Source organism: Aegilops tauschii, chromosome 1, assembly GCF_002575655.3.
Source record: "Aegilops tauschii subsp. strangulata cultivar AL8/78 chromosome 1, Aet v6.0, whole genome shotgun sequence".
In the NCBI taxonomy this organism is placed as follows: domain Eukaryota; kingdom Viridiplantae; phylum Streptophyta; class Magnoliopsida; order Poales; family Poaceae; genus Aegilops; species Aegilops tauschii.
Genome location: NC_053035.3, coordinates 287785700 through 287808240, shown reverse-complemented (window position 1 = coordinate 287808240; position 22541 = coordinate 287785700). Strand labels below are relative to the sequence as shown.

The window sequence follows — 22541 nt, the reverse complement described above, 5'->3', positions numbered from 1 at the left end:
ATCCTTTTGTAGGTACCGTCCTTGATGCTTTTCTTTGGAGGTGACTGTGTTTTGTTATACGCAACAAAACTTGAATTAGAATATTTCCAAATCATAAACAGACAATAAAATGCAAATTTGGAGAAATTTGAGCAAATAGATGAATTGTGTAGGTATGCATGGATTTAAGATTATTTGTTCAAAGCCAATTTGTCAATGATTAATATGATATCTCAATTTCCACCAAATAATACATTTGTTATACACCACATTTTCTTTTCCTTTGGAAAAGAAAAAAGCACACTGGAGATTTCCACCAAATAATACATTTGTTCCTTCAATGTGCTTGACAATACATGTCTTGTGAGAGGCCCTTTCAAATATTAAAATAAAGTACTGCCTCATGAATCAAACTAACTCTAAAATGCCTTAATACCCCAAAAAATGTACAAGGAGGAAGGAGGAAGGAGGAGAGGGCTGCTCTTCATCAGAACTTCATAAGAGAGCTGCTCCAATTTCGGCAAAGTTTCTTTGCATAATGCTATGACTTCTGACTAATTAACATAAATTCAGTTCTCACGCAATCAACGAATTCCAACAAAGTCTATTTTATGATTTGTGACTCCGGATGGTCTGAAACTATCACTGAATTTCGTGTTCGGTTTTCAATTTTTTGGAGGCAGACAAAGTTGTAGAGAGGGGAAACTGACTTAACCTCGGGAGGGAGGAAGGAGGAAGGAGGAGAGGTACCTGGGCGGGCGCGGCCGGTCGCCGGAGGGGTCGGGGTCGGGGTCGGCGGCGGCGGCGTCGAAGGGATGGCTCGAGGGCGTCCGAGCTCGTCCGGGTCCTCGTAGTCGAAGAGGAAGACGGCGGCGGTCCTCACGTGCTTTGCGGGTCGGCGCGGGGGCGGCGGCACGGGGGAGCTGCAGTGGTGGGGGCGCGGGGGCGGCGGCGCGGGGGAGCTGCAGTGGTGGGGGCGCGGGGGCGGCGGGGGTGGAGTCTGGCGGGGGTCGGGGAGTTACTGGCGAGGGAGAGGGACGAAGGGGATCTGGCGAGGGAGAGGGAGGAATTAGCTAGGGGGGAACTTACTAATGGCGCACCCCGAAGCGGTGCGCCATTAGAATGTTTTTTATATAGCAATGGCGCACCGGCCAGAGGTGCGCCATTAGTAATCTTTTTTTTAAATAGCAATGGCGCACCAGCTAGAGGTGTGCCATAAGTAATTTTTTATTATTATTTTTTGTTGCATCTAATAAATTTTTAGAAAATGAATATGAATATGAAACAGTAATAATTTTTTATAAAAACAGTAATAATTTTTTGTGGCGGTGGAGCGGGCAGGGGAGGGTGCGGGGGGTCGGCGGCGGCAGTGGAGCGGGCCGGGGAGGGTGCGGTGGGTCGTCGGCGGCGGTGGAGCAGGGGAGGATGGGTGGGTCGTCGGCGGCGGTGGAGCAGGGGAGGGTGCGGTGGGTCGTCGGCGGCGGTGGAGCGGGGGAGGGTGGGGGGGTCGGCGGCGGCGGTGGAGCAGGGGAGGGTGCGGTGGGTCGTCGGCGGCGGTGGAGCGGGGGAGGGTGCGGGGGTCGGCGGCGGCGGCCGGTGGAGCGGGGTAGAGGGTGCGGGGGGTGCTCGCCGGCGAGGGGGACCGGATCTGGCAAGGTGGGATAGCGATCGAGATGGAGGGGGATCGAGATCAAGTGTCCATGAAATATACACTAATGGCGCACCAGGGAACAGTGCGCCATTACTAGATTAATCTAGTAATGGCCCACTCTTCCCCGGTGCGCCATTAGTAGTTTTGCAAAAATAAAAATAAACAAAAATATTGTAGTGGCGCACTATGAGGCTGGTGCGCCATTACTAGTTAGAACTAGTAATGGCGCACTGTGCCCTGGTGCGCCATTAGTATGTTTGGAAAAAAAATTGTTACTAATGGCGCACCGTGTTTCTGGTGCGCCATTAGTGTCTTTCACACTAATGGCGCACCAGCCCGTGGTGCGCCACTGCTATATAGTAGTGGCGCACCACATGTCTGGTGCACCATTAGTGGCCATTCCATCTATAACCCTTTTCCTAGTAGTGTCCGCATCACCCCACACTTTGGCTTATGGCTCAAGACCTTCAATGTGAAGCCGAAGATGATTGAGGGGCGACACGCAGAGTGCGGAGGTGCCATAATAAACAAAGGCGCCGATGCTCCATGGCCAAAGGGTTCCTTCCCGGAGACATCCAAGTTATGGCAGCGGGAGTGGTTTTACATCACCGCTCCCCGAAGCGCTAAGTGGGTAGCTGCCCCCGCCTTCCGTCCGGGCCACCCGCCACAATTGGCGTCATGGGTCAACAAAGGGCTGGACTGGGGGCCAGCTAATGATGTGCCGACATTGCAGAGCCGCATCCAAGATCTCTTCAAGGGAGATGTCAGCCTTGTCACGGTAATGCAAGTCATGCTAGTTCGTCGGGTCCTGTCATGCCAACGTCGACCTCTCCGTATGTGGGAGTTCAATCCGGAAGGACCATGAACTATTCAGCAATTCTTCGGCTCGACGCTCGAAGAGATGTATGGATTGTTCTTCGGATCACGAATAAAGTGTCCGGACACCACCGAGGATGCGGGTTTGAACTGCAATTGTCCAGACACCCAAGTAAGTAATTCCGCAGCCGAACACGTTGTCTTTTAATTTATCACAACATCATTTTGAAAAGTCGCCTTTTGACCAGGACTGGATAAAAAAGGCGAAGATGATCAGGTGTTCGGCCCCCCTTCCCGAAGGCTCACCGGATCCTGTACTAGCCAGGATGCTTGAGCTTGTGCCTTATCAAGCGCCATCAGGGGAAGATAAATGGAGGAACAAAGAAGCCGAAAGCGAGCCTCACTCATTATTCATCCAAACCAGGGGAATTAGTGCCTTCGCGAAGGAGGATAACTGGGGAGAAGAATCTAAAATTCCCTCTCCCCAAAGAAGGAAGAGGGCCGCCTCTGAAGACTTGGAAACAATGTTTTTCAAACGAGGGAAGAAACCTTTGTCAGGGGGCCCTACCCCGGAGGGCATCCTTACCGCACAGTACCCGCAAGGGGACCAGCCCTCCACCGAGCTGTAAGTAAACAAAAGTACTTTATAGCAAATATACCCTGCTTCATTTCTGAGAACAATAACCGAGACGTATGTCTTGTAGTTCGGATCGTAGCCCTTCTCGACAGAGTTCGTCTTCGGGGGATCTTCTTCCGGAGATGATGGAGAGCGAAACGCCTCCCCGTGCCTCCCCGCCTCGTGAAGCGGAGGACTCTGAGGTGTCATCACGGAGGATTTCTCCTGATCCGCCAAGGCCAGAAGGTAACCCTTCGGCCACCCAAAGTCCGGAGTATTTGGCTCCTAAGGAGAGCAACAGAAAGAGTCCGGGACTGTCCGGTGCGCGACCAGACGCACTGATGAATCTTCTGGAGCAAGCGGCTATCTCAGAAGCGCATCGTACGCTAATGGGTACGGTGGTTAAGAGGATTTCATCCGCAGAAAGCGGGTTGCATGAAGCTTTTATGAGCCTGCTGAGAGGCTTTGAGGTACGCAAAGTAATACATATTTTTTGACGATACCGCACACGCTAGGTGTGCCCTATGCAGATAGTAGCCCCTGAGACTCTGGTTGCTGTCGAAAAAGGCGGCAAATAGAGGATCATAGTCCCAGGTAATAACCGTGCTGCTTTCATGTGCAGGCGACTGAGGGTCCGGTGGCTAGCCGGACTGGTGAGTTTGCCGAACTGAAGCGGCAACTTGATGCGGCAGATGCCGACATCGTGCTTGTAAACAAGCGGCTTGACGAGGCACAGGGTATGTATTCTCCGGTGATCAACATATATTAAGAGGAGCATGATGCTAGTATCTGTAATATGTTTGACTGTAGATGGAGCTGCCGCCGTGGAGACCCTTCGGGTGGAACTTGCCCGAGCCAAGGAACAAGCCAGGAAGAGTGATGCGGCCGCCCTAAAGGCAGTCGAAGAGCTAAGAGCCGAACAGGCTGCGCATTGCCAGAGCAAAGAGAAAATAGCCAAGATGGCTGTTGAGTTGAAAGATGCCGCCGACCGTTATGAGCTTCTTGAAAAGGAAAGCCAAACGAAGATGGCGGACCTGGAGAAAGCCATGGTAGCAGCCAAGGAAGCCCGCTCTAAAATCAGAGCGGCGAAGGAGGAGCTACGTCAAGCCGGAGATATCGCGGCTGGGAAGCCCTTTTTGTTGCCGACGAAGTTTGGAGATCCTAAGTATGCCCTTCTGGATCAATTATGGAGTTCTGCAAACGCATACTTGGATTTGGCAGCGAGTGCTGCTGATGCGACCGAGTTTTTCAAAGATCAAAAAGATCACAAAGTGGAAAAGCTGTTCTGGTCGCAGTTCGATGTTCCAGTGCGTCCGCTACTGTTAAATGACCAAATGGCCGAGTGGGCCGAGCTCCATAGGTTGTCTGGGCTTGCCATGAGGTCTGTTGTGGATCATCTTTGGCCGGAAGGACCAAGGCCGAATAGTTATTTTGGCTTAGTGCAACGATTCCTTGGTGCTGTGCCGCATATCGACGCTGTGAAGAGGTCGGCGTGCATAGAGGGTGCGCGGATGGCTCTTGCCCGTGTCAAGACATACTGGGGAGAGATGGAGGCCACCGCTATTGCAACCCAGAGTTCGGCCGTAGGCCGGGTATCGGCCGAGCACTATTTTGAAGAAGTCCTAGAAGGCGCTCATTTAATAGAGGCTCAGTGCTCGAAGAGTATCTTGTTCTAGTGACATGTATCCCAATTGTAAGAACAATGTTATTTGAATTATAAAGGCTGTGTTTATACTTTTGCCTGAAAGTATTATTATGCCTCCTGTGCGGTCATTTATGTGTGTGTGTGTGTGTGTGTGTATAACCTGAAAGTTTGCAGTCGTCGGCTTTAGCCCCCATGCATATAATGCGGGGGTGTTCGCAAAAGCGCGTGTTCACACTTGATCCAACGTCTTGGTCCATTAAGGAGGTGGTAGCGCGGCGAACGAGGCAATCGGACTATATTGCTTTAACACTTTCACTTAACCATAGGAGTTTGACAGTGGGGCTACTATATAGCCCCTGGTATTTCCACGTCTATCCGAATATGGTGCGCGTACGTACATGACCGGGAAAACCGGTCCTTCGTTAATGCGGAGGAATCCCGAAGATTCCGATGAGTCATCGAGTGGTTGACCAGTCTCACACTTTATCATGACAGTCAGTTTTCGGCTTCCTCTACTGAGGTGCTCGTCAGATGAACCAGGGCACAATCGCAGTAGTTCTCCCGGTGCCACCTTAGCCGATAGAGCGGAACGTAAGGTAGCAAAACACGGGAGCCGGGCAAACCCAACATTTGACCAAAGACATGATTCGGAGCTGATGCATATAAGGCCAAACTCGCGACGCCGAACACTCCCTAAGGTATTCGGTCTTTACAACATATACTGGGCTGGGTAACGCCCTTGAACCCTGAATTTCCAGGTACGTGCATTAGTCTGACGTGGCGAAATGCCAATAACGCCAACATCCCTCTCGGTTGTGTTGAGTATCCGGAGGGTGTGAAGCAACAAGAGACAGTAAGAAAGGTTTACACAGGGTCTTAATCTAAAAAGAAACCTTTGAGCGGGGCCCTGCTGCACGTCTGCGCCTGTGTCTCCGTTGTGCCGTATCCTGGAAGGGTGTAGCACGATTATCATTTGTTAAAAGAGAAGAACTTAGATGAAATTTGTCGTGCAAAAAATTGGTTATTCTTAATAAACCATTAAAATTCAAAATAAGGTCGAGCCGAACTGTAGACTTTGTTTTATTTACATGCGGGAAGCCCCTAGCACCGTCTACGGGGGTATATTCATCAACCCCATCTCAGGTTTATCTAAGCTGTTACAGCTAGTGGTGCGCCGGACTCGTCTAGCCGTGTCCGTGGTCTTGACGACCGATCGTTTATGCTAGTTGGAGAGGCCAATTAGTGTTCAGCTGCTAAAGCTGCCGCACATTCTTCCGCGCGTAAGGAACGCTCAGTGTTTCCGCTAAATATGATGATGCCGCGTGAACCGGGCATCTTGAGCTTAAGATAGGCATAATGCGGCACTGCATTAAAACGAGCGAAGGCCGTTCTTCCGAGTAGTGCTTGATAGCCGCTTCGGAATGGAGCGATGTCGAAGGTTAACTTTTCACTTCGAAAGTTGTCAGGGGAACCGAATACAACCTCTAGTACGAGAGAGCCCGTGCAGCTGGCCTCTGGGCCTGGTATTACTCGTTCAAAGGTAGTATTGCTTTGGCTAATTCTCGTTGGGTCTATCCCCATTTTGCGGACTGTGTCCTGATATATCAGATTAAGACTACTGCCGCCGTCCATGAGGACTCGGGTGAGATGGTATCCGTTGATTATTGGGTCGAGCACCAAGGCAGCCGATCCTCCGTGCCGGACATTGGTCGGGCTATCCCTGCGATCAAAAGTGATCGGGCAGGTCGACCAAGGGTTGAACTTGGGGGTGACGGGCTCTACGGCGCATACGTCTCAGCGTGCGTGTTTGCTCCTCCTCTTCGTCACGTGAATCGTGTTCACTGTTTTGACCTCTGGTGGGAACTTTTTCTGTCCCCCAGTGTTTTGCTGACGAGGCTCATCCTCGTCTTCACTTGGTGTCTCCCTCCCCTTGTGTCCGGCGTTTAGCTTACTGGCCTGCTTGAAGACCCAGCATTCTCTGTGGGTGTGATTTGCAGGTTTATCGGAGGTGCCGTGAATCTGACATAATTTGTCTAGAAGCTTGTTGAGGCTGGACGGTCCATCTCTGTTTCCTTTGAAAGGCTTTTTCCGTTGACCGGGTTGAGAGCCCCTAAATCCGGCGTTTACCGCCATGTTGTCTGGGTTGTCTTCGTTATTTCGACGCTTGCTTTTACTGCGTCGTGGTTTTCCATTACCATCCCTGACTTCAGATGTGCCTGGGTCGCTGGTGCTACTATGGGCCAGCCAGCTATCTTCGCCCGCGCAAAAGCGGGTCATAAGGCTTGTTAGGGCTGCCATTGTCCTCGGTTTTTCTTGGCCGAGGTGTCTGGCGAGCCATTCGTCTCGGACGCTGTGTTTGAAAGCTGCTAAGGCTTCAGCGTCCGGGCAGTCGACGATTTGGTTCTTCTTAGTGAGAAATCTGTTCCAAAGCTTTCGGGCTGACTCTCCGGGCTGTTGAATTATATGACTTAAATCGTCTGCATCCGGAGGTCGGACATAGGTCCCTTGAAAGTTAGCCCTAAAAGCATCCTCAAGCTCCTCCCAACTTCCAATTGAATTTTCGGGGAGGCTCTTCAGCCAGTGCCGAGCTGGTCCTTTCACCTTGAGGGGCAAGTACTTGATGGCGTGGAGATCGTCTCCGCGAGCCATATGGATATGGAGGATGAAGTCCTCAATCCAGACCCCCGGGTCTGTCGTTCCGTCGTACGCCTCCATGTTCACGGGTTTGAATCCCTCTGGAAATTCGTGATCCAGCACCTCATCGATGAAACATAGGGGGTGCGCGGCACCCCTGTATTTGGATGTGTTATTGCGTTCTGACGGTTGTAGTGTTTGGTTTTGGTTATGCGCTGGAGCGCGCTTCCTAGATCCGTAGATGGATCTGGTCACGCCGGCCTTTTGATGCAAGTCCTCGCGTGGATCGTGTGCTGACTTATGTGCGGCCTCATTAGCCGCCCTATCGCGGCCATGAGGTGGTCGATCCGACCGGTCGTCCGTTTTATTTTTCGGCTGTGTAGGCTCTAAGGCCTCATCATCGAATTCAGGCAACAGCTTGCGCTTTGGATAGTTCTTTGTGTGGCGACTACCACCATACTTTTCTTCAGTGTCGAGCACTTTGTTCCATCTACTGTTGAGTGTATTCTGCGCGGCCTTAAGCCTTTGCTTCTGCTTCTTCAGACTCCTCGCGGTGGCAATAAGCCTTCTACAGAGGTTCTCTTGTTCCAAGTGCCTTTCCGAGATGATGTGTGCATCGTCGTCCGGACTGTTCTCCGGAGAGAGGTTGATGAGCTTTGTCCTCGGCGTCGCCGTGATCGGACTGCGGCTTCGTACTGTGTTCGCCGTCCGTTGGTTCATCCTGCTCTGTCGCTGGGTCCGTGTGGTCGTCGTTTCCTCTGGAGTCGACCGGGGTATTATTTTTTCTTGCGCTGTTATCGCTGTTTTTGCCGAGGCGGGATTTGGAGCGGCGCCTACGCCGTCGCTTTGGTTGCTTCTCGAGGGAGCTATCCTTCGCTGCATCCTTCCGTTCCTCGTCATTGTTTTCTTTGGGTGTATCCACCATATATATATATATATATATCGTGTGATGAAGTGGTTGTCCAGCGCCCTGTGGGCGGTGGTTCCTGTTCCTCTCCTGCATCGTCGTCCATACCGTCGATGTCTTCGGAGTCGAAGTCGAGCATGTCGGTTAAATCGTCGATAGTGGCTATTAAGTGGGTGGTGGGTGGGGAACGAATTTCTTCGTCGTCCGCTTCCCGTTCGGGCCGGACATAGTTCGGCCAAGGGCCTCCTGACAAGGAGAGAGACCTTAATGAATTTAGCACATCGCCAAAAGGCGAGTGCTGAAAGATATCCGCGGAGGTAAACTCCATGATCGGCGCCCAATCAGATTCGATAGGCATGGACGCAGGCGGTTCGGGGCCTGTGGCCGGGGATGAATCCGAGGATCCGGTGACACAGGTCTCATAGGAGGTGAAGTCAGTATTCGGCTCTATCGCCACTGAGTGTGTGGCCTCCAAGGCGGGGTCCATCCATCCGTCCTCGGATGGCGCAATTGACTCCGGATCTAGGGCCGGAGTAGGCATAGGTGTGATCTCCCGAACACCGTCCGACGGCAGAGCTAAGTCGTGCTCGTCGTGACTGTGCGGCGCACCTGACATGGGCTCGAATCCGTCAAAGATCAAGTCTCCGCGGATGTCGGCAGTGTAGTTTAAATTTCCAAACCTGACCTGACGACCAGGGGCGTAGCTCTCGATCTGCTCCAAATGGCCAAGCGAGTTGGCCCGCAGTACGAGGCCGCCGAATACGAAGATCTGTCCGGGGAGGAAAACCTCACCCTGGATCGCGTCATTGGCGTTGATCGAAGGGGCCATCAAGCCTTTATCGCGACGGCAAAGTGGAGCTCTCAATGAAAGCACCAATGTCGGTGTCAAAACCGGCGGATCTCGGGTAGGGGGTCCCGAACTGTGCGTCTAAGGCGGATGGTAACAGGAGGCGGGGGACACGATGTTTACCCAGGTTCGGGCCCTCTCGATGGAGGTGATACCCTACTTCCTGCTTGATTGATCTTGATGATATGAGTATTACAAGAGTTGATCTACCACGAGATCATAGAGGCTAAACCCTAGAAGCTAGCCTATGGTATGATTGTTGTCGTCCTACGGACTAAACCCTCCAGTTTATATAGACACCGGAGGGGGCTAGGGTTACACAGAGTCGGTTACAAGGGATGAGATCTACATATCCGTATTGCCAAGCTTGCCTTCCACGCCAAGGAGAGTCCCACCCGGACATGGAACGAAGTCTTCAATCTTGTATCTTCATAGTCCAATAGTCCGGCCAAAGGATATAGTCCGGCTGTCCGAGGACCCCCTAATCCAGGACTCCCTCAGGGGGCGCCGCCCCCTTCCCCACTCCAATTCGGACCCCTTCCAAGTGGGGGGCGTGCCAGCCCCTTGTGGCCTGGCGTGCCTCCCTCCCAAGGCCCATGTGGCCCATAACATTCCCCCAGGGGTTCCGGTAACCCCCCCGGTACTCCGATATGTACCTGATACATTTCGAAACACTTCCGATGTCTGAATACTATCGTCCAATATATCAATCTTTACCTCTCGACCATGTTGAGACTCCTCGTCATGTCCGTGATCTCATCCGGGACTCTGAACAATCTTCGGTCACCAAAAACACATAACTCATAATACAAATTGTCATCGAACGTTAAGCGTGCGGACCCTACGGGTTCGAGAACTATGTAGACATGAACGAGACACATCTCCGGTCAATAACCAATAGCGGAACCTGGATGCTCTTATTGGTTCCTACATATTCTACAAAGATCTTTATCGGTCAAACCGCAATGACAACATACGTCATTCCCTTTGTCATCGATATGTTACTTGCCCAAGATTTGATCGTCGGTATCTTCATACCTAGTTCAATCTCGTTACCGGCAAGTCTCTTTACTCGTTCCGTAATGTATCATCCCGCAACTAAATCATTAGTCACATTACTTGCAAGGCTTATCATGATGTGCATTACCGAGAGGGCCCAGAGATACCTCTCCGATACTCGGAGTGACAAATCCTAATCTCAATCTATGCCAACCCAACAAACACCTTCAGAGATACCTGTAGAGCATCTTTATGATCACCCAGTTACATTGTGACATTTGATAGCACACAAGGTATTCCTGCGGTATTCGGGAGTTGCATAATCTCATAGTCAAAGGAATATGTATTAGTCATGAAGAAAGCAATAGCAATAAAACTTAACGATCATTAAGCTAAGCTAACGGTTGGGTCTTGTCCCGTTCATCAAATGACAACACATGTCTATGGTTAGGAAACTTAACCATCTTTGATTAACAAGCTAGTCTAGTAGAGGCATACTAGGGACACAATGTTTTGTCTATGTATTCACACATGTATCAAGTTTCCGGTTAATACAATTCTAGCATGAATAATAAACATTTATCATGATATAAGGAAATATAAATAACAACTTTATTATTGCCTCTATGGCATATTTCCTTCACACTTATAACTTGATATTTTAGTAAGGGGTCATGTTATAATGCTACCGCCGTACTAAGCAAAATAAGATGCATAAAAGATAAACATCACATGCAATCATAATACGTGACATGATATGGCCATCATCATCTTGTGCCTTTGATCTCCATCTCCAAAGCACCGTCATCATCTCCATCGTCACTAGCTTGACACCTTGATCTCCATCGTAGCGTCGTGGTCATCTCGCCAACTATTGCTTCTACAACTATCGCTAACGCATAGTGATAAAGTAAAGAAATTACATGGCCTTTGCATTTCATACAATAAAGAGACAACCATAAGGCTCCTGCTGGTTGCCAGTAACTTTTACAAAACATGATCATCTCATACAATAACGTTTATCACATCATGTCTTGACCATATCACATCACAACATGCCCTGCAAAAACAAGTTAGACGTCCTCTACTTTGTTGTTGCAAGTTTTACGTGGCTGCTACAGGCTTCTAGCAAGAACCGTTCTTACCTACGTATCAAAACCACAACGGTGATTTATCAAGTTTCTGTTTTAACCTTCAACAAGGACCGGCCGCAGTCAAATTCGATTCAACTAAATTAGGAGAAACAGACACCCGCCAGCCACATTTATGCAAAACTAGTTGCATGTCTGTCGGTGGAACCAGTCTCATGAACGTGGTCATGTAAGGTTGGTCCGGGCCGCTTCATCCAACAATACCGCCGAATCAAAATAAGACATTGGTGGTAAGCAGTATGATGATCACCGCCCACAACTCTTTGTGTTCTATTCGTGCATATCATCTACGCATAGACCTGGCTCAGATGCCACTATTGGGAAACATAGCATGCAATTTCAGAATTTTCGTACGCTCACGCAAGATCTATCTAGGAGATGTGTAGCAACGAGAGGGGAGAGCATCTTCATACCCTTGAAGATCGCAAAGCGGAAGCGTTTTTCAACGCGGTTGATGTATTCGTACACCTTCACGATACGTCCCGATCAAGTACCAAACGTACGGCACCTCCGTGTCCAACACACGTTCAGCTCGATGACGTCCTCGCCTTCTTGATCCAGCAAGACGGGCGAAGTAGTAGATGAATTCCGGCAGCACGACGGCGTGGTGACGGTGTTGGTGAAGAATAATCCCCGCAGGGCTTCGCCAAGCACAACGGAAACTATGACGGAGGATAAACTAGAGGGGACGGGGTTGCCGGCACACGGCTTGGTGATTCTTGATGTGTTCCAGGTGCTAGCCCTGCCCCTCTATTTATATGTTGAGCCCTGGGGTCGAAACTTGGAGTAAAATCCTCCTCAAAGCCGGTTTTGCCCGCAAGGAAGAGTCCTTCTTGGACTTCCAGGACCAGACGCCAGGGTCTTCAGCGTTTGGCCCCTGGCCTCCGCAAAACTCCTTTTGCACCGACCTAAAGCCCCGTGGGTTTCACCCCTTGGCCGAACCATATCATCCTATATATCAATCTTTACCTCCGGACCATTTCAGAGCTCCTCGTCATGTCTGTGATCTCATCCGGGACTCCGAACAACATTCGGTCACCAACATACATAACTCATATAGTATTATATCGTCAACGAACGTTAAGCGTGCGGACCCTACGGGTTCGAGAACTATGTAGACATGACCGAGACACCTCTCTGGTCAATAACCAATAGCGGAACCTGGATGCCCATATTGGCTCCTACATATTCTACGAAGATCTTTATCGGTCGAACCTTATGACAACATACATAATTCCCTTTGTCTATCGGTATGTTACTTGCCCGAGATTTGATCGTTGGTATCTTCATACCTAGTTCAATCTCGTTACCGGCAAGTCTCTTTACTCGTTCTGTAATGCATCATCCCGTAACTAACTCATTAGTCACATTGCTTGCAAGGCTTATTATGATGTGCATTACCGAGAGGGCCCAGAGATACCTCTCTGATACTCGGAGTGACAAATCCTAATCTCGATCTATGCCAACCCAACAAACACCTTTGGAGATACCTGTAGAGCATCTTTATAATCACCCAGTTATGTTGTGACGTTTGATAGCACACAAGGTATTCCTCCGGTATCTGGGAGTTGCATAATCTCATAGTCGAAGGAATATGTATTTGACATTAAGAAAGTAGTAGCAATAAAACTAAACGATCAATATGCTAAGCTAACGGATGGGTCTTGTCCATCACATCATTCTCCTAATGATGTGATCCCGTTCATCAAATAACAACACATGTCTATGGTTAGGAAACTTCACCATCTTTGATTAACGAGCTAGTCTAGTAGAGGCTTACTAGGGACACGGTATTTTGTCTATGTATCCACACATGTATCAAGTTTCCGGTTAATACAATTCTAGCATGAATAATAAACATTTATCATGATATAAGGAAATATAAAATAACAACTTTATTATTGCCTCTAGGGCATATTTCCTTCATAAATTTCCCTCGGTTCCATCTTCTAGAGTTTTGAGAGCACCCCTGAAGAGCTTAAAAGAAATAAGGAGTTATACCCTAGATTCTAGTTTTTTGCGGAGCGACATATCATGAAGCTACCCGTTTGGCTTGCATTTTTAGAGTGGAGCTGAATATTAGGGAGCAGACCAGTCCTAAACAGGCTCTTATAGTGAATAGTACATATGCTAGGAATTCATGTTGTTTCTAATACACCAATTTTTTTCATGGTAATACTGTCTCGTTTATATTATAAAGATTATAGTATAAGTCAGGTAGACATGCTAGGATTTGCATAGAGGAAACACATCTAAGAAGGAAAATTACAATCAAAACCGAAGAATCCCTTGAGCTTGACATCAACGCACGTCATCTGCCTTCGACACCACCACAACAGCCACCAAAGGAAAAAATGACGGATCATTTCCTCAACCGAGCTCGACGCGGCTCCATTGTTGATATGCAACTTTGCAGACCTTCAAAGTGGCTAAACAAAGGCGAAATCATTGCCGTTTAAATCAGACTGGGGCAACAACCTGAACACGTTGTCGAACTCCAGATCTGGCACCCCCGCACAACGACAACACCGGAGGAAGAAATCACACCTGCCAGCCACGAACCACCAAACCAGCACACGATCCACCATCTTCTAGATCCCGCCGATGCAGACCACAATCTGCCATCCTAGACTAGCTCCCAAGCTCCATGCCGGCGCTTGAGCAAACGTCATCGTAACAGCGGAGCCCTAGGGCACAAGTCCACCATGAGGATGCCGCCGCCACATCATCCTTGCTTGAACTCACTAGTTTCTAAATCCATCCCCAACTATAGGTCTGATCGCCTCGTCGGGAAAGGATTTGAAGCTTCTTTATTCAGCGCCGCCATCACCACCACCGAAGTGAAGACAATGAACAACTCAAAAACCTAAGTGACTAGGGCCTAAAATTTAAAACCTACACGATCCGTGCACGTGGATTCGGCGACCCCTCACCACCGACGACCGATGTCGTCGGCGGAGGGGAGCCGCCGAAGGACAGGGCGGAAGGAAATACTCCTGGCGGCCTTTTCTTTCTTCGTCACATCAAAACATATTTCATCATAAAACTTTACAAACATGTAGTCCCTCCATAACTAATGCGCTTTGTTGTTTAATTAGTTGTAGTACATGTTCCAACATATGTGTGTGTTTTTTTTGAAAGAACCAGTGTATCACTGGCATTCATATATTAAGCGGGGAGAAGATGGAAAATGCGTTCATGACCAAAAAACTTTGGTCATGGTGGTTACAAGAGGTTTTGACTGAAAAAAAGGAAAAGAGGCCTCTCAGCCTGGGTCGCCGAGTGGTGTTTGGAGGCACTTTGCGCCGGCGAGCTTCCAACAGTCCATGTCACTACGGATGGCGGCTAGCGTGTCACTGATCTGTCTCGGCGAATTCCTGAAGATGCGATTGTTCCTCTCCGTCCAAATGTGCCAAGTAACAAGGAAGATCATTGTTTTGAGCTTCGCCCTGAGGTTGGGTCTTGTCTGATGCAGCACGTTCCTGATTCTTTGGTCGGAGGGCTCATGTGTGGGCAGCGTTAGGAGGGCAAGCTGCCCGCAGGCCGGCCACAATGAGACTCGCTGCCATATCTCCTTTGTCACCGGGCAATCTCAGAACAGATGGCAGCAGTTTCTAGGTTTCTCATGCATAGGGGGCAGAAATATCCAGCAGCCAGAAGAAGGCTTTTATCTTTCTGGGGCCCAAGTCTTCCAGATCAGCTCCTTGTAATCAGTCTTTGCCAGATGATCGAACTGAGCTGTGTATGCAGATTTTGCCATGTACATCCCTGAGCTGTGCAAACGCCAGAGAATTTTGTCGTCGGACTGAGGTTGCAGCGTGATATTTGCAGCCCGGATTGCTCTCCATAGAATGAGAAAATTTTGAATCAGATCGATGTTGGTTGGCTGTCTGAGGTCTGATATCCATTTGTCATTGTTGAGAGCATCCTCTGAACACCTTTTCTTGCCCCTCGATCGGTTGTATAGGTCTGGGAAAAGCGTAGCAAGGCATGGCGAGGTGAACCAGGGAGAGGTCCAGATGGAGGCAAGTTTACCGTTTCCCAGAGTCACCGTTGTTGCATTGTCGAAGAGGGCTCTGTCGGAGCTGTCACATGGCAGCTCGGACCCTTTCCAGAGTCTCTCTTCATTTTGCCAGGCTAGCCATAACCATCGCTGGCGTAGAGCACTGGAGAATCTTCCCAGGTCATGTAAACCTAGCCCACCATTTTCTGTTAGTGTGCAAATTTTCTTCCATGCGACTTTGCAGTGTCCGGCAGTTAGGTCTTTTTCTTGTGCCCAGAGGAAACGGCGACGGATCTTGTCAATGTCTTTGAGCAATCTCTTTGGCGGTCCCAGCACAGACAGGGCGAAAGTTAGGATGGCGGAGAGCACGCATCGGACTAATACCCTTCTTCCGGCGAAAGATATCAATCTACCTTTCCAACCGGCCAATCTTGCTCTAATCCGATCAAGAATGAATTGAAAGTGAACTAGTCTCGCTCTTCCCAGGGTGATCGGCAACCCTAGATATTTGATGGGGAACTGTGTTGTCTGGCCTCCAAAATTTTGCAGGATTTTTTGGAGGTTTTTGTCATTGCACCTGTTTGGCGTGATCATGCTCTTTTCGATGTTCAGACGTAGGCCAAAGGCATCATCAAACAGAGTTATGATTTGTAGCAGCTTGTCAACCTCTTCCTTGTTTGGGTTTGCAAAAATGACAGCGTCATCTACATATAGGCTGATGAGCAGTTTGAGCTCGCGGCCTGGAAGCGGTGCCAGAATACTCAGCTCAGTTGCTCTTGCAATTAGGCGATGCAAATTTTATCATATTTTCAAAAACTCAAAAGATTCATTTATTATTATTATTTTCAAAATCCGGGCGCTATTTGCAATTTCCGCGATAACTAGATCGTGATTTTTCAAAAAAAAAAAAGAAACTACTCATAGATTGTGATTTCCTCCACATTGCGCAGGACCCATCGGTCCTGTGCTTCGTCTGAACTCTGAAGCGCATTCATATGTCCAACTCCAAACCCATCCCAGAACCCGACTAAAGTTTCAAACCGGACATCTTCCCGATCCTTATGGCGACCTCGCCGCCGCGGAGCCCTAACTCAGGCGATCGGCCAGATACCGCTGACCTCGCTCTCGCCGCTCCGGCACAGCCCGCTCGCATATGGAACTCCCTCGTCGCCCGCCTCCCTACGCTACCGAACTCCCTCCTCCTCGTCGCCGCCTCCGATCTCCTCCGCCGCCTCTTGGCGGTCCGCAGACGACGCCGCCGCCGCCGCCGCCCTGCTCTCCCACTCCCCATCTACGATGACGCCGCAAGCTCCGCCCGGTGAGAACCTCTACTCGAATCGGCGCGGCGCCTGTGATTCCCATGCCGCGCAGGCTTTTGCTGGAGTAGTGCTGCGCTTCGTGCTCTCGTTGACTGCGGACAGAACAAAGTAGATTTGTGCGGATTTAGTGTTACAGGTTACGAGATGGCCCGTGATGAACTTGTAGAAACGTGTTCAGGAATTGATCACTTGACCAAAATATAGGACCCACCACTACTCTTGAGCTAACGCATCATAGATCTGGTCATCTAGCTATCTGTTCGGTGTTCCTTGTTTGTGAAGAATTACCTGGAATGCTTTTGACTATATGTTACTAACAGGGTTTCTGGTGAGATGCCCAAAGCTTTTGCCATCTTAGAAGATATCGTGCAGCATACTTTGTCTGATTTGCATAGCATTCAGAAGAGCTTACTTTATTGGAAGTCCAAAGCTGAGGTATTAAGTCAATTGATAACTTTGAAGTATTTTTTTGCCTTTTTAGTATGTAGAGAAGTTATATTATTTTGCTACTTACCTACTTTTGCCTGTGGGATATTTTCAGGGAACAAACTCACATAAAATGTACTTTATGATGTTTGAAAGAGGTCCAAGGGCCTTCCTTGAAGCAACATGTCAAACACTAACTAGACTCAGGAGCAATGGGAGTCCATCTGAGTACCTTTTAGGCTCTGCATCTGATATAGTCTCAGTAAAACTTGCTGTCCTGACGAATATGCAACATCGATTGGCTGCTTTTCTGGCTGAGGTTTGCTACTCTAACGTGTTTATCGTGAAAATGTAGCAATAGCGCTATGGTTTCAACTTTCTGCTGATGTGAAGTAGAATAAAACAGTCAAAAAGCATTTTCGTGATTAACCTTGCTCCTGCTCTCCAAAAAAAAAGGAAACAAAAAGAAATTGTTGTATCGCTGTAGTCAAATTTCAAAGTTATCTTTATTTGAGTAATGTTGCTTTGTGCTACATGACTTGTCATTTACATGAACTTAAACTCTGGCTTGCTTCTTCTATAGGTTTACTCTGAAGTTGATAAATGCAGAGAAGGATTAACTGAAAGTTCAGATAAATCACTACATACACTATTTCTTATTTTGAACACCGTCTTCCCCAAACTGGAGGTATCGCTTACAAATGCTAGTGAGGTATGCAATGCCTGTTGTCCATATATTTGGATTTGTAACATGTTTTGCCTCTTTGATGCTATGTCGTTTAATTAGTTAAAACACATGTCTTCAGGGGCAAACTCTATCATTCACTCATGACGAAAACTCATCTCAACTTATCTTCGAAAGATTGCCAGAGGTTGATGTTGAGAGTCCACAATGGAGTGAGGCCTTAGCAACAGATGCTATTAGTCTGATCTATCAAAACCTCCAGAAGTTAGATAGTTTTATTTCCTCTCAGGTAAGTAACTCATTTCAACGATGACACATGTGAGATCATCTACTTCCCAGCCTCATAGCACAATGGCCTTAGGCCATTACAGGGTTAACACATTTGAGGGGATAACTTGGCAGTGACGGCTCCTTCAGGGGGGATGTGAGAGTAGAGATGTGGATGAACCTTCCTTTTCTGTCCGTCTTAAAAGAAATCAGGATACAAGTGCCTGTCTTCATGGGGTGCCATCTCTAGTAGATGGAAACCATCATTAGGAAATAGATAACTAGCATATATAAATAGGAAATAGATAAACAGGCAGGTGGATTTTAGAAATATTTCGCTGAAATATATAAAAAAGCTACCCTCCAGTCATGGGGATCATTGCCAGTTTCCCACCCTTCTGCATGTCTTTCGTCCTCTATGCCATAAAACTCAGGTTCTTGATTTCTGTTACCTGAGTTGTTGGAGGGGTATTAAAGTTCCAATTTCAGTATTTTATATTTACCCGTTTGTGCTTATCTATATCTATATGCCAGTCACACATGCTTTCTTATTATAAATTGGTGGTAGGATTACAGCTATACCAATACCAGTATAGTACCAATGACAGAATTGAAAATATCAAACATGAGGTATCTGAATTAATCCTGTGGATAACATAGTGATAATGTGTAGCTTGTATGGCACTCCATGTAAAGTACATGCTGCTTAGTATTACGTAATTTATCTGAAGCGTGTTTTTGTTTGCGGATAGCTTTCAAGTCATAAAAAGCCAAGAAATATGACCATATACTGGTTACCCTACACGTGTGGAGCAATTGGCCTCTCTGCATGTTCCCTATGGCTTTTGCGCCATAGTAGCTTGATGGGAAGTTCTGACATGGACAACTGGATTCAAGATGCTAAGGAGTCAGTTGCTGGATTCTGGGATGAACATGTTGAGAGACCAGTAAGACACTTTCTTTATATGTCTTCTACTATTATTTATTTTATATGGCATTCTAGTGTAAGTTAACTGAAGGTAAATCAAGCTATTTAATGAAGGCAGAGGCTTTTCAGGTTGGTTCTGGTTGTACATTTACTTATGCAAGATATCCTGTGAGGTCCTGCAAGAAGCATTGGTTTGTTTGTCATATATAACTGAAAAAAGAAGCATGCCGCCTTGTGCGTTACTGGCTGTAGTGTTTGCTTATGGTGGTAACAGATTGATGGAAGTGAATTCATGTTTTCCTTACGGGATCATTTGTATATGTTAAGATGAACATGCTTTAGTAGATGAGCATATATTCATATATAAGCCACAAAGCTTGTCAATATTCACCTTCATCGGTGTTGTAACTGTCAAAATACTGTTAAATTTTTATGCGGAACCGTTGAAGTCCAGGAAGCATTGCTACAAGCTGGTCTACATTTCTATAAATTTGGAAATCAGTCGAGTTATTGCGCTCGCATCATGACTGCCTTTATGTTTTGACAATTGCAGATAATTTCTATTAGAGATGAGCTATTCGAGACATTCAAGCGAACAGATAAACGTGTAATGGAAAGGGAAGAGGTTCAGCTAACAGAAGAATCATTGCACAGGTTGTTCCCAATGCTGTCATTCTCTAATCTGAATAAAAAATCTATTTGTTCACATTTTCTTGAATATGTAAAACTTTAGCGTCGCATTTTATGTTCTGAAATGCAATAGAGTACCAAATCACATTGTGCATTATTTGACCATGCTGGTTATAGGATGTTAATTACCTTTTGTGAGCAAACTTCAAAGGAAAAACCGGCACAAGATGCATCATTGCAGGAGTTGCTGGAGATTGTCATGAAAAGGTAAGACTGAACTTTTAACCATACATACTGTTGTTCATTCATCTCGTATCTTCAGCCAGTTGTTGCAAGTTCAATGGCCACTTGAATATTGTGATTTCTTGTTGCTTACTCTGGAGCAATACTACATTTCCACCTTCCTGTTCTGCCTTATAAAGACATCTTCAATCGCTTTTCAGTTCCCTTGTGCAACTAAAATAGTGTTGGCACTGGGGCTGACAAAAGATAAGCATTTTATGGGGGCGTAAGATAGCCATCTGAACTAGTTTAAGTCATATGGAATATATGAAAAATCTTGGTCATAGCAGCAAATAATTCCACTCAGTGGATTTTATTTAATGCTTATTTACATTTGCATTTAAATGTTTAGTACCTATTTTTGAGAATCCCAATCGAACTTGAGTTTCTGCTGTGAGTGATAGAAACAAACTTCAGGAAGCTAGGGCTATTTGTTCAGCATGACTCCTAAGAAGCGGTCGATACAAATACAATTAATCACGTTTACTCTTAAATTCTTAATCACCCCACCTTTCTAACTTGTTAACACAACATACATCTACAATTGCATCCAGAGAGTCGCATGCTTTACAGATACTTTAGGCATGTTGCTTATATATCTTGATATCTAGTAATTTACATGTGTTTTGGCTCATCCCGCAATGGATTAGTTCTTTATATGGTGTTTGTTTCCTTCAAAGCTGTCTTGGCAGTTTATATTCTATGGACCATCTGAGTAATGTGTGAAAAAGGACGACATTGATCCTGTTTATTTGTGCATTGAGCTGTATTGTACATAAATGCAGATATGAGAAGGAATCAATGCATCCAATTCAGAATCTGTTCAGTGGAGAATTAGCACGTGCCATGCTTATTCAGGTTTTTTTTTTTTCATTTCTTGTGCATTCAACTCAAGTTAACTTGCATTTTTTTCTCACCCATCTTGGAAATTTCAGGTTCAGAAGCTAAAACTGGATCTTCAGGAGTAAGTTGTATTATTATATCTGATAATATTAGTTACATGCATAATGATAAAATGTGCATTTCTTTGTATTTATATATTATTTATTTACGCCAGAGATGATTGAATTGGTCTTATACAGGGCAATGCTGGAACTGGATCAGATTCTCAAGGCAAATGAGATAAACTTTGCTATTCTTGCAGCTCTGCCTGCATTTGGTCTTCTGCTTCTCCTGCTGTTTTTAGTGCGAGCATGGGCTATGCATGTATGTATATAGATTTCTGTTCATTATCTTCTTGATTACAATACATCTGAGGCATCTGGCGCAAGTGGTTATAGGTCTTCGAGACATTCATATGTTTTGCTTTCTAATATGTTTGTGCTATACATCTTGTGCGGTTTGCACCATGGTCATGTCCTATTTGCCATTCGTACCATGAACAGGCGTGTGAAAGTTAATAGGATTGCAGTTTAAATGTCTTAACATTTACTGTCACAATAATATAGGACCAAGGTGCAGAGGGAAGAGGAAGGATTGCACGTCATCAGCGGTGGCAGCTACTCATAGAAGTAGAGCGAAGGCTTAAAGAGTTCAAGAAATGCATGATTAATGAGATGGTAATATCATCTATAGATGTTTAGTCTATCCTACGCATTAATCTTGACGTGTACACATATTCCATTTCAAGTTTTAGGTCACATCTGGCCTGTTGGTGGGTAACTAGTTTCCTTATTATGACTATCAAACTTGCCGGTTGCTTTTAATCTGCACAATATTGCCCGTTCACCAAAATATGAGGGGGCCAGAATTTTGAAGACGAAGAGACGAAAGTGATGTTTTGTTGATGAGATGAAACTCCTTGTTTGTCAGGAACTTTCAACTAGTGATTGATTCTCTTAATTTCCTGCTTTACAGGATGAGGAGGCGAGCTGTAAATTCGGATTGACTCTGTACACCCTTGATAGATTATACAAAGCTGTTGAGGTGCATGCGAAGGAAACAGGCGAGTGGTCAAGGTCAGTCATCTAAAAATTCTCTTTCCGGCCTCTCTACTTGATTATTGTGGATGGCCTGTGGACCAAACTAAATCGTTTGCATTGCAGTTTGAGAGATGACATGTTCAATCTGGCAAAGCCTAATGTCGGAGTGGCGGACAAGCTGGATGTTCTTAAAGGGCTCAAGTGGAACTACGCCTGCTTACGTCCATCGCTGTCATGAACTTTAGCTGTGATTCATTTTTGAGGTGGTTTTACCCTGAAACCATACGGTGGCATGCAATCCACTTTGCATTTTTTTTTAGGAATAGTCTTTTGATGTGAAATGCTTGGGAGCCTTTTGCTCTGTGCAACGGGATAGAGTGACTCTGCCACCACACCGTAAGTTTGCGCCAGGGGTTCCTGAGTTTGCATCTATTGCAATCTGTGTGTTGCTGCTAAACGCAATGGGCCTGTGGCGTTGCTGCTACACCCATTTGACCTTTAAACTGGAATATACTTCTGTAAACATGACTTTTTACACGTTCGTTTGTGTTTGTTGCACCGTTCGCGTTTTTCTTTGAACTTTCACCGCTGGTGTTGTTTATTTCTCGTGTCTAAAAGAAACAGATTCCGAGGATGAAGGGCATTCCCTTTCTTAGGAACAAAATGAACAGGATTTCACAGGCTTATTTTCTTTTTTTGAAAAAAGGATTTCAGTCTTATACTCCCTCCGTAAACTAATATAAGAGCATTTAGATCATTAAAGTAGTTATGTAAACGCTCTTATATTAGTTTACGGAGGGAGTACAAAAGAGTAGTATTATTGGGCTTTTAGCC

At 46.6% G+C, this 22541-nt stretch overlaps 1 protein-coding gene across 1 annotated transcript; it reads left to right on the top strand.

The window, feature by feature from the left end:
• Window positions 1-16157: 16157 nt before the first annotated feature.
• Window positions 16158-22265, top strand: LOC109779414 (protein DGS1, mitochondrial). Its single transcript, XM_020338032.4, has 14 exons — window positions 16158-16566; window positions 16888-17002; window positions 17109-17312; window positions 17577-17705; window positions 17800-17967; window positions 18698-18892; window positions 19427-19527; window positions 19681-19770; window positions 20571-20643; window positions 20721-20749; window positions 20868-20991; window positions 21234-21344; window positions 21643-21743; window positions 21831-22265. Exons 1-14 carry the CDS (start codon window positions 16310-16312, stop codon window positions 21943-21945), a joined length of 1812 nt encoding a protein of 603 aa, XP_020193621.1. The 5' UTR covers window positions 16158-16309; the 3' UTR covers window positions 21946-22265.
• The last annotated feature ends 276 nt before the right edge of the window (window positions 22266-22541 follow it).